Source organism: Grammomys surdaster, unplaced genomic scaffold, assembly GCF_004785775.1.
Source record: "Grammomys surdaster isolate TR1022 unplaced genomic scaffold, NIH_TR_1.0 65, whole genome shotgun sequence".
NCBI lineage: Eukaryota > Metazoa > Chordata > Mammalia > Rodentia > Muridae > Grammomys > Grammomys surdaster.
Window position 1 is genome coordinate 2083878 of NW_021604567.1, and position 12622 is coordinate 2096499.

The 12622-nt window shown below is 38.2% G+C and overlaps 1 protein-coding gene across 8 annotated transcripts in view; it reads right to left on the bottom strand.

Annotated features, from left to right (window-relative positions):
• Positions 1-12622, bottom strand: part of Mycbp2 (MYC binding protein 2) — a 227615-nt gene that overhangs the window by 99729 nt on the left and 115264 nt on the right. For all 8 annotated transcript variants that reach the window (XM_028771203.1, XM_028771212.1, XM_028771221.1 and 5 more), the window contains exons 34-40: positions 9620-9811; positions 7274-7480; positions 6133-6264; positions 4674-4852; positions 2921-3063; positions 1487-1587; positions 640-858 (exon numbers count right to left, since the gene is read on the bottom strand). In XM_028771203.1, coding sequence (XP_028627036.1) covers positions 640-858; positions 1487-1587; positions 2921-3063; positions 4674-4852; positions 6133-6264; positions 7274-7480; positions 9620-9811 — 1173 coding nt within the window. The remainder of the gene's footprint in view (positions 1-639; positions 859-1486; positions 1588-2920; positions 3064-4673; positions 4853-6132; positions 6265-7273; positions 7481-9619; positions 9812-12622) is intronic.

A 12622-nucleotide genomic window follows, 5' to 3' on the forward strand; every position in this document is an offset into this window, starting at 1 on the left:
AGAGAGAGAGAGAGAGAGAGAGAGAGAGAGAGAGAGAGAGAGAGAGATCCCTCCTGTCAGGGCTCAGGGAACCACGCAGAAGAGGAGGTCATAAGAGCCAGTGGCAATGGAGGACCCCAGGAGAGCAAAGCCCTCTGAGTCAACTGAGCAAAGCTCATATGAACCCACAGAGGCTGAAGCAGCATGCACGGAGACAAAACAGGTCTATAGCAGGTCCTTTACATATGTACTATAGCTTTCAGTCTAGTTTTTGTACAATGTGTAAATGAGTGAGCCTCTGATTTTTGTGCCTTCTAATGGTCTCTTCCTTCTATTGGGTTGCCTTGTCCAATTTTTGATGTGATGGTTTTGTTTTACCTAATTGTATTTTATTTTGACATGTTTGGCTGTTAAGCCTGCTCTCTTCTAATGTGAGGCAGAAAGGGAGTGGATCCAGAGGGGAGGGAAGCAGAGGTAGGAAAGAACTAAGAGTAGAGGGAGGGGAAACTGTATTCAAGATATATTGTATTAGGCAAGAATACGTCTTAGGGCCTTCTTTAATCAAACAGTACCACATTATCTCTATACAAGAAGTAACAGTTCTGAACATATGCGAATACTCTTTCTGATGCCTTTGAGTCTTGCTGAGACTGTGCCCACCTTATAGTGCATCACACAGGCAGGCTTGTACGGGTGCTCACTCTCAATGACAGCATAGTGATTGGAAGTGGTGCACGCCGAGAGGCCTTGCTCGGGTTGGTTTCCCGTTGTACTATCAGTTGATTGATTGGGATTGAATGCAGGGGGTGCATACTTCTGATTCAAAATGGCAACTGAGGGAAGCAATTGCTGGACAAGGCCAAAAACTTCTACAGCAACCTAGTAGATATGAAAAATATACATGATTAAATAAGTGCGAAATTCATTTTACGTAGGAATTATCCCAATTGATGGTAACTTTTATAAGTACCAGTTTTCATACAGTTTCTATAAAGTATTTATAAATAAAAATGGGTTATTAGTGGATAGATTATTATACATGTTATATCAAAATAATCTATATTTTACAAACCTTACTTTTCTGTGAGCTATAACAGTTTTACCCTATCTAATTCATGCCAAAGACTCTACAGTTTATGACATCTTCATGTCTTACCTGACTACTATAAAATATTCTTTTTATTTACAATTTTATTAAAGCTGGAGAATTGGCATCAAGTTCAGAATTTTAAAAAAAATCAGGTAACTTAATTTTTCTTTATGTCATATTTATAAAATAGATTTCCTATTCTCAAATTCTTCAAGGGTGAAGTCAATATGTACACTAAGTCAATTAGCAATGGTAGGGACAATGGGACTTAGCTAACAACTTCTAGCACTTATGGTGTATCTGTTATGTATAACCCTAGTGCCTCAGTGATTAATACATCTTTAAAGGGAAGGTGTAAGACCTGTAAAATGGTACCAATGGTAAGAGATTCAAAGTTAAGAGAATTTGATTACACACCTTGGGAATAGCAGCAGCTACTGGTCCTATGTAGGCTATAATAAGGGGAAGCAGCATGGAAAACAGACTGGAGGAGCTAAGCAGTTCTGGAATGTCATCAGCTAAAAAAAGCATTAAGACTGTAGTTAGAAGGTAGTTTGTTATACTATACGCATGCTATACTATCCTCTACCCTGTCCCTGTTATCCTCAGAAAGCCGTGCTTGACATCAACTACACATCTATAAAGGACAGGCTCAATTTATTCCAAGGGATTTATTGTTATCTCAATCCTTACAATAGATACTTCCCACTTTTTAAGAGGAAAAGCCAAGTTACCACAGTGTTTGTATATCTTATAGTAAATTCTTAACACGGTCTACATATATACCTGTAAAATGCTAGATAAAGGAGTAGAACCTAGGACAATGGTTTTAAACACAGCTACATGAGTGACACTAAGCAAATTATTTAAAATAACAACAATATTTCTTCAATGAATGCTATTAGGATTAAATGAATTGACACATAATATAAAATACTTAGAACAATATCTACACATATAAACACTCCAAAAAAGATTTGTTGTTACTAAGCTACTGTGACTTCTATTTTCCCATAAAGAACTTTGCTGATAGCCATTTTAGTCATTTTCCCATGATCAGGATACTTAAAAAATTAGCTGAGCCAATCTACATATTTATATTATAGGGCAATTGTTCTTCCAAATATGGGGTTCTAAAACTATTATGTAAGAATAAATGACATATATTAACAAAATACTTTTTTAGCCTAGCCTAAACCTTTGGGATGGAACAACACTTTATGTGAAAGGATAACACTGAATACTTTATACTAGTAATTCTCCTTAGGGTAGAGGATGTCCAGATACCCTGGTGGGTGACAGGAGAAAGGTAGCAATCAGATTATTTGGACATTTCATTTCAAGAAAAATGTGTGTGAGGTTGCACTAAGGCAGTTTAAACTAAGAACTAGAAGAACAGAGAAAGAAGAAAATATCAACTGGACTTTCCAGAGAAATAGTTCTGGAACTTGATTTAGACAAGTAGATCTGAGGAGATGGACAGGGCCATCCACACATTTGGATGCATACTTACTGGAAACAGGAAGCACAGAAAGAAAAAAAAATTCACAGTAGCAAAAAAATTTCACTACTAAAAAGAAAATAAACAAAAATGAATTTAATCAGATGAGATGTTTTTCTTATTGTGCAAACTTAAAATATTAAAGTATTTGGTTTTGTGGGTTTTTTTGGTTCACTCTAAAAAAAATCTTCCTCAGAGTATGAAGAGTATGAATGATTCAAAATCAATAAATTGATAAAGAATTAAACACTTTGAGATTCTAAAATGTAGCTCCCCTTCATTAATTTTTCACAAAAGAAGAACTGCAGGTTCTAAACTAGACTATAAAGAAAGGAAAAGGAAAGGCTTACCATCCACAGCAAGAGCTCTGTGCAACAGGTCCTTAGCAGCTCGAACAACAGTGCTTACCACAGAGAGTGCTCTGCTACAGTTCTTATCTTCTTCATTGGCTTTACTTAGAAGCTGGGATTGTAAATCTCCATCAAATTCACTCCTGTGACATGAATAAACATGAAAGTGATTTATACTGGGAACTTTAGGCATCATATTCAGATCAGAAATTCTTAATAAACATAAAGTGAAAAGCAATTACAGTTAAGACAGTATACGTGTAATTATGTTAGTTTAGAAAGTGATAAAGATTTTGAACAAACACCAGAGCAGACTATAAAGTACAGGGTGCTATTTTATGTTAGACTAAGTTGCTCTTTCTTGAACTAATATTTAACAAAGACCTGAATTGTGTTTAACAACAAACTACAAACAGGTCCATGGAAAATGTGAGAGAAAAGTATCTGGACAATGGGCGCCAGGTGCTGAATTCAAGGAAGATGATGTAGACAAGTACACAGGGGACAAGTACAAGTTCATATGGAGTTTTGAGACCAAGGTAACAAACTCCTATTTCATCACAGAGTCAAGAAAGAACTGAGGAAGGGAGGGTATGTCTTCATTTCTATCAGAGAACGCTGACTGCACTGTGGAGAGCTGACTGTAAAGGACAGCAGAGGAAGAAGAGACACTGAGATCGAGGCAGTGATTATGTTAAAGTTAGACAGATTGGTGATCAGCAGTCTGATCACAGGAATGATAGAAGTCATATGTAAAGCACTTTACAAATACGTTTGTCAGAAATTACCAAATTAGATGCAAAAAAAAGACATCTAGAACAACAAGGTGTTTGGCTACAACTGGGTGACGACTATGGGACACCTTAAAATTGCAACATCTATCAGCCTACCACAGAAAACATCCTTAAGGAGGATATATGGTATGGTGATTTAAGGGTGTTCTGTTACCTGGAGTCCAACATCCTGTCTATAAACCCCTTTACTGTAAGTCACTACAAATGAGATCTGGGAGCAGTGTTAACTACTCAATGCCTTGGCTCCTCTTCTGTGAGTAAGGATAGAAAAACTTCCCTCTGTGTGACTAGCCAAGACAAACAAAAGTAGTACTACAGATACATTAGTGGCTTGATACAAAGTTAGGTTGAAGGAAAAAGTGGATAATTACACTAAGATTATAGTTCAGTTATTATACAAAGTCAGACACAATGAAAACTGTACATATTGGGTTATTTTTCCTCAAAAATTATAATTTTCTGTTTTCCATCATTTAACTACCAAATAGTTCACTAAAGTACTCTAAGAAAACTGCCACCATTACATGGCCTAGCGTCCCAGAGGCTATCCTGAGCTGGTGGAAATAGTTTTACATGTAAAACTATTCTTCAATTGGATGACAGAACTTGGTCAGTCAGGCTGGGTCACTTAGTTTAAATAATTGTTTAAAAAATGAGTAAGTTCTACTTGTATTCTAAAATACAATCAAAGAATTAAAATATAACATCAGCAATATATATGGCAGTACAAAAAAAACCTTTCACGATATTGAAAGAATAACAAAAATTTAAAAGCATTCACCTTTATAGTTAATACTGAATTTACATTTTAAAATGAGGATTCTTCACAGAAATTTGACTAAGTATGTGCTAGTAAGATAAACTGTGTAATTTAGCCACGTTACCAACTTGGCATATTTTATATCATCATAAACGTTGTCTACTGCGCACATTTCGCTTCTAACTATAACTACACCTACCTATAGTACAGTATCTGGGGAATTTGTCCTCTGGTTTGGTTGGTGCCATTACTGCTCAAGCTGCATGTGCTGAAGGTAAAAGTCACCCCATCAGGGCACTGGACGGTGGTCATTCCTCCATCTCCATTGGCTGTACGACTGCCATAGTTCCTCAAGCGCACTGCATACTTAACATTTTCCTTTATGATGAAGACATAAAGCATGTTATATCTGTTCACAGGATAAGGAAAATACAGAAAGAACTCTAGCTTACTGCTACTCGAATATACTAAAATATTGTGGTCATTATAAATAATAACACTAAATGAGTTTTTAATGAGTATAATACCTAATACTTACTGAATATCTTTCGATATCAGAATCTGTCCCAGATTCTATATTTAGAAAATAACTATAAAGGATAAATCCTAATAGTCTTTTCTATTATTTATCTACTTACTTACTCACTCACTTATGTTCTGTTCTCTGTGTGTTGCCTACATATATGTATGCATGTGCATCACAAGCAGCCCTGGTGCCTGAGGAGTGCAAAGAGGTTATAAGATCCCCTGAACTAAAATTATGGATAGTTGAGAGACATCATGTGGATGCTGGGAACTGAACTTGTACTCTTAACTGCTGTGTCATCTTTCTGGCTCCCATTAATACTAACTCTTCAGACTGCCTTTGTTTTTCTTTATAGCATTTTTGGTGTAATATAAATTGGAAACATAGAGACAAATACATAATCAATTTAAACACTCTGCAACACAAAGGCCTGCGCCCTGCTGCCATCGCTTAAAGAGTATAACACTACAGTATGGATTAGTCTTCCTCACCAACAAAAGAGGCTCAAAAGTAGTAAAATGATGATATGCCAGATTTAAGAAATCTCACATGGGAGAATGTTGTAACCGTACTGAAACTGAATAAATACTACTATATATCTTTCCTACTTATATTGTACAACCCCTTTAAAAAGCTAAACCTCTCTTACCCTGAATCTAAAGCTGTCTTACTATACAATGTAACAATTCATCCTGGTATACCAGACTTTGATACCTGTAAAGACCAGAGCAGAATATAGCACTATACCTCGAATATTACATTGGAGTAGGTAAATGCATGAGTAGTTAAAGCAAAGCAACAGATTAAAAACTTAGGAAAAGCCACAGTCAATGCTCAAGTGCAAAAAAAAAAATGTATTTTTATTGTTAATTAGTTTGCATGCATATCTATGTGGGAGTATACGTCTGTGATTGCAGGTGCCTGAGGAGGTCAGAAGAGGGCACTGGGTACCCTGGACCTGAAGTACTGGTGCTGTGAACCACTCAGCATGAGTGCTGACTTAAGTCCAGACTTACGTCCTCTGCAAGAGCAGTTCACAGGAGCATCCTGCGCCCTCTCCAGCTCTACTCTTCATTATCTTTATCGGCGCAACACTACCGTTTAGTTTAAAGAGAAATATGGTTGAAATTACCTTTAAAGGAACAACTTTGTCAAGTCTGATTTCAGCTATGTCACTGGGTGAATCATCTGTTGTATAAGTTCCTTTAACTAATTCTAGAGATGTCCATCTATGAGAATGAGTTGAATCTCCTGCATGTTCACTCTAATGAAGATATAAAAAGAACATTTATGAAATGGTTAACTTTATTGTAGGAATAATTATGATTATAATTCTTTATTGTCTTTAGGTAGTTTATTGCCTTATATAAAAAAATTAGTTATGGGCTGGTGAAGATAGCTCAGCAGGTAAACAAGCCTGACAACCTGAGTTTGATCTCTGAGATCTTCCACACAGAGGGGAAAACTAGCTCCTACCGCTGTTCTCTGATCTCCACATATGCAACTTAGCGTGTGGATGCACACACACTCACATGCACAAATAAATGTATTAACATGAAATGAGCATTTCTTTATACAATCTAAAGAAAGATTTTGATACTCTAAGCTATTCACTTTTATCTTGTTTCCTGAAGAGATTAAAACATGAGTTGACTAGTATCATCTTAGGTCTTGAAAGTATTTAAACATCTTCATGGAAAGACTGCACACTGAGCCTAGTGAAGTAGATATTAATTAAAACTAATTGCTCAAATCTGTCAAGTAGATGCTATTATAAGAAACTTAATTTTGCATATTCTGTCTCATATTAAAGATAATTTGTAAAAATTCAAGCACTTAAAATAATTTTGATATTAGAGAAAAATAGAACTACATCAATAAATAAACTATCTTTAGTAAGAATTTTCCATTAGTACTTTGATAAGATTGTGTAGCTTTTGTTGGAAGAAATAGCATTTACCTAAACACTGTTTGTTAGGATCATGAAAAAATGACAACACGAAAACCAAAAAACCAAAAACAAAAAAACACAAGAGTTGGAATAAAAGGCTTAGCTATAAACTTTCTAGTTTCTAATTCCATTTAAAATCTCTCCTTTTCTTATAATTCCAAAACTAAAATAAATAAAGGAACAACCATAAGTATTTTGATTCCATATTAATGTTTATATATAGGTGATCTGTTAAATTTTTGAAGGTTTGAAGTCATCATACTATGATGATAATAAACTTATCACCACACAGCAAGAAAAATGCTGCAAGAATGATACTTACATCATCAACCAACACCTCCAACTCGTACTCATGTATACCACCTCCTCCATAGACAGAGAAACCCACAACCACAATTCCAGGTTTGTCTACTGCAAAACAGATTGCATCAGGGGACCCATTTCCAGTGTTCCAACTTCTTCCCTGACTGGTTTTTGTGAACCGGTTAGCACTGGCTTTTACAGAGTGAAGAGAATTAAGTCCATCAACCTGTAAACAACACACACAATTCTATTAGCAGTTGTTAACCTGAATATTACTAGTGACAAATGAAACAAAATATTTAGTGAACACATGTTCGATATTAAATATCCATCTGAATGATGTATTTCATATTAAGATAAGATTTTCAAAATCAACCCACAATCCTTTTTGAGAAATAAAACAAAACAAAAAAAACAGAAGCATCAAAAACAGTTAAAACATTCAGATAAGTTATAAAATATGGTTAAGAAAGGCAGTGGAAAGAGGAAAATAACAATACTTTACAAAATGTATCAAACACATAATATTTGATAGTTAAATTTTGTTACAATGGCTACAGAACAAGATGTGTGATTTCTACTCATGGGACTGATTACAATGATAAAGTTTAATTTACGATTATCTTACCACAATTACAAAAACTAAGGCATAGGTAAGACACAGAGATTCTGCCCAGCTTTTATGTGTATTTGTAATGTAACTATAGACAGAGCCAAGCTTTGGAGCCCTTTGTTCTTTAAATACCATTTGTTTATTATTACCAGCCTGACCTCAGAAAATCATTTATCACTTATTAATGAAACAACTGGTGCAAGTTCATGGACTTACGTAATGAAGCAGACGAGAACTTAGTCTAGAAGACTACATACACTTTATATACAGTGATAATCTGGGTCTATTAATGAAGAAGCAATTAAAAGATAGGATTGGAATGGGGAAATGGTTCAGGTAGTTGTATTTGCGCTATAATCAAGGAGACCTGCGGTAAAGCCATCAGTAGGAGGTACACAAGCAGATAGAACCTGGGGATCTCTGACCAGTCTAGCTAATAGATGAGTTTCTACATTCAGTGTAAGATCCTGTCTTAATAAATACGGTTAAGAAGAACCAAGAAAGACACCTAACATCAATCACTGGATTCTACATATATACACACATAGTGAGGCATATCTATATATACACGCATATACATACCACAAGTATGCATTATGCATACTCACGTGCGCACACACACACACACACACTGTGAAAGAGATGTAGAGAGTGAGTTTTAAAAAGTAAAAATAAAATGAGTAAATCATAGAGCAGGGAAGCAAAAAAATTTAGTTTTAATTTTAATTTAATTTAAATTTTAATAAAATTTTAATTTTTTATTTATTATTTCGTGTACGTATATGTTGTGCAAAAGCCAAAGGACATCAGGTGTTTTGTTCTATTACTCCACCTTACTCATGTAAAATTGGGCCTTTTTCTTAAATCCGGAACTAGACTGGCAGCAAAAAGTGTCAAAGCTCCTTTGTAAACACATATTCCTGATCTAATTGGAAATGAATGTCTAAGAAGCCAAATTGTATGAATAAAGAAACAACATGCAAAGGCTACTAAAAAAATAAATAAATAAATAAATAAATAAAGAAAGAAAGAAAGAAAGAAAGAAAGAAAGAAAGAAAGAACAGTAGTTCTTTATTTATCATTTTGATGAAGAAACTTTTTAAATAACCCAGACTAGCCTCGCCTTGCTTCTCCTTCTTAAGTGCTGGGATTACAGGCATGTACTACAGTGAATGATCCTGTAAAAGAAGAGGGTAAGGCTGCTTTGGGAAAGAACTTGACAGGAAATGACCATCAGAAATAACCTTTATTAACTCACAGGCCTTTTTTAAAGGCCACAATCAGGCACTGAGGTAGATGAACATTAAAAAGAAGGTATATCATATCAGGGACAATATAAAGAGTCCTTAAAGGGGAAGAGGAGCTTCATCAAGATGACTAAGTAAAAGAGAAAGAAAGCTACCATAGACAGGATGATCGGGTTATGTGGTTAGACCAGAGGAGAATCTTCAAAGAAATAAAGAAATCTCCTGAATCAAAGAAAATACCTGGTGTGTGTGTGTGTGTGTGTGTGTGTGTGTGTGTGTGTGTGTGTGCGTGTGTGATTAGAAGAGTGCTGAGAAGGACTATAAGTTAGTGGCCATAAAACCCAACACAGCTTGGATTCCTCACCCAGGTGTAGGGGTTTTGGCCTGACCTCTTTATTTAGGCTATGAGATCTCACAGCCTAGAGTGTCTAGTGTCTTAGAGGCAGGCTTACCATTCTACAGAAACACATGCTTATTTAGCCAGTTTTGAAATCTAACTCCTTACCTCAGAGCCTAGGGCTGAGGCAGTCAGCTCACTGACGATACTGGCCAGTAGTCCACAGGTATTGGAGACCAGGTGTGAGGAGAAGAGCTCACTCTCCCTCCGGAGGCTATTCCTCACCGGAAGCACAACAATGACCAGCATCTTCTCCAGCACTTCCCGGAAGCTCGTCATCCCCGAGATGTTCTCTTCACTCTACAGCAGGAGACCGGAGAAGAGAGGGGCACAGCTTTGCCTTACATTCTCCCACACGAGTTCTCTGTGTACAATTCCTTCCACATGATACCCTAAAGATCTACACCTGAATTATTTCTTTTTTGACTCATCATAATTTACAAGATATGTTTTTATTAGCTTTGTGACATTTTCACATACTTTATTTTAACTCATGACAGTTTAAAAACTATGTCTATGTGATAGACAATTAGTCATTCTACTTAAAGTTATTTTTCTATAAGACTTCAGTAAAACTTGTCTCTATAAAAAATGGTTTGTACATTTATGCAATTCCTATAGAGCTAAATCTTTTATAACTCCTATTATATTCGATTTCGGAAAGAAAACAAAAATCCCAATTTCTTTTTTTTTTTGATTTAGAAAACATATATACCATTTATTTTGTTGATAAATTTTTGCTAAAACACAGGAGTAAGAACGGTTTTTGAGGTTTTTTTCTTTTTAACCCCTTGGGCAGTGATGATGGGGACTTGGGGATCAGTGTAGGACTGCATGATGTTTGCACAACCACAGGAAGGTGCAGATTAATCTGACAGGACTCAGCCTACTTCTGAATGTTTGGGGTGAAGTTCATGATTTGAATTTACCAGGGTAGGTGACAGAGAGTTCTAGCAAAGGCAAATGGTGTGGTTATCACAAGGAACTGAGGACATCCGCTTCTAATCCTCTCCTGTCTACTCTCAGGGAAGCCTCCTGAACCCTGAAAGCTTCTGAGAACTCCTTGAAGAAACAGGCTGCCCTTGGCGAAAAACTGTGGCACCCACCCCTGTCCACTATCAGCTGGTACTTAGTCTTGTCATATCATGTATTGGAAACAAAGCTCAGAAGAAAAAAACAACTGCAACATAGTATCCTCAGCTTATAATCAGAAGAGTAAACTTTCCTTTATTTCATGTTTCCTGTATTGTAATAAAGTTATTAACGTGGAATAGGTTTCTCCTTCAGAAATGACTGACTGGGGCAGCGGCTGACCCCTGCCCCAGAAGACTGCTACCACTGAAGGCCAACATTACCTACTCCTCTCATGACGACACTGGGGATGGAGGGACAAAGAGTGGGAAAGACATGGACTAGAGGGAGTCCAGCTGTCCTGCCTTCATGCAGGGCAATCTGAGCGATCTGGCTGGGTCTCTGGGCACTGGAGTGAAAGTGGCCAAGGAATCTTGAGGGCTCTGAGCATGGAAAAGCTGCTTCTGACACCCAGGACTTGGCTTGAGGGGTTAACTCAAGCTGTCCTGACAGTCCTGGCCTGTGGGTGTTCTTTTTCTTTAAGCAGCTGGCCCCATTCCTCCTCCGCACCTCTTTTTCAGAGGACCTGTCATTCAGGCTGGAATTTCTGGACACTGGGGTGCTAGCCCCCCCCTCCCACTCAGAAGGATGGACCATAACTCTCCAGTCTCACAGCTCATTCCTTCCACTTAGCACACCAACAGGCCCAGGGGAGATTTTTCTTGTTCCCATTGGTCAGCGGCACTTTGTAGGGGCTCCGTAAAGCCATCAAGAGTCAGCCAGGAGCAGAGCGTTGACTGCTGGCGATAAGCAGCTCCAGAATGTACCTTGAATGTAGCTCCTCAGGTGAGGCTGAAACCTAGGCTTTCTTGTCCTTCTCCTGCCCCTCACCCAAACTCTCTCAGCCCTGACTGCCAGACTAGACTGGTCCCTCTTCCAGGAACCACGCATGCTGCTCCTCACCCACACTTGGGTCGATCAGCGGAAAAAAAGGACAGGAGTCATGGATCGACTTTACTATTATCAGTGAACAGGATTCTTAACTTCCAGTGGGCTTTAGAACAGTCTCTTAGCTGGCCATTTCTGGAGCGAGCAAGCCTCTGGATTTGATTTGACACGGGTAAAGGACGAGGAACTCTCTGGATTACATGCCAGGGGAAACAAGTGCTACCTGTGAGGCAGTTAAGACCCTCTACTTATATCTTCCATGACAATGTCTGGGTTACAGGGAAGGTTCTGTGAGATGGTGGATTTCTAATGTCTTATGACATCAGAAAGTATGGAGGAGCTTGACAAGCCCTGGGGGAACTATGATCCATCCCTTTATTGCATTCCCAGGCTCTAGTATGGCCTCCTCACATCCTACCTCTTCAGGATGCCGTATTCATCTTCTGACAGCCCCACACTGCAGCTACCCCTGACCTCAGTTTGTCATTCAGTGGACCCCAGCGTGTGCCCTGTCACAACTCCATGGGAACTGACTTCTTCATTCCCTCCCTCCCATACTATTTTACCTATGGGCCTTTGCCCGGGCTGTCCTCCAATAAACTTGTCTGTGTTACCTGCTCTGCTATCCAGAAGCCTTGTCTGTGTTACCTGCTCTGCTATCCAGAAGCCTACCTTCCCTGTCTAGGGACAGATGCAAAGCTTGCCTCTTTCTAGATGCTTTCCCAATGATGGCTACCCACTCTCCACATTCTGCTACCCTTGGATGGTTCTCCATAGGGCCCATCACTCCAAAGTTATAGCCTAGTGCTAGAGGCAAGAATTGTAGTGATGTTGGCAGAGGAGGGATGGCGACCCCTATCCTCTGCCTCACCCAGGTCAGTGCTTACAGTAGGTTCTCAGAATGAATGGGGAAATGGTTGCCATGGCTTCCTCAGCCTCCAGAGAGATTGCTTTGGAGAAGTCAGATGGTGGAGGAAGGTAACGATAGAGAATGGTCACCTGAGGTTGGCTCACCAGGAGAGGAAAACTATAATGCAAGCTGACCCAGCCTCAGAAGGTTTGTTTTCAGGCCCCCTGACCAGCACCAGAAAG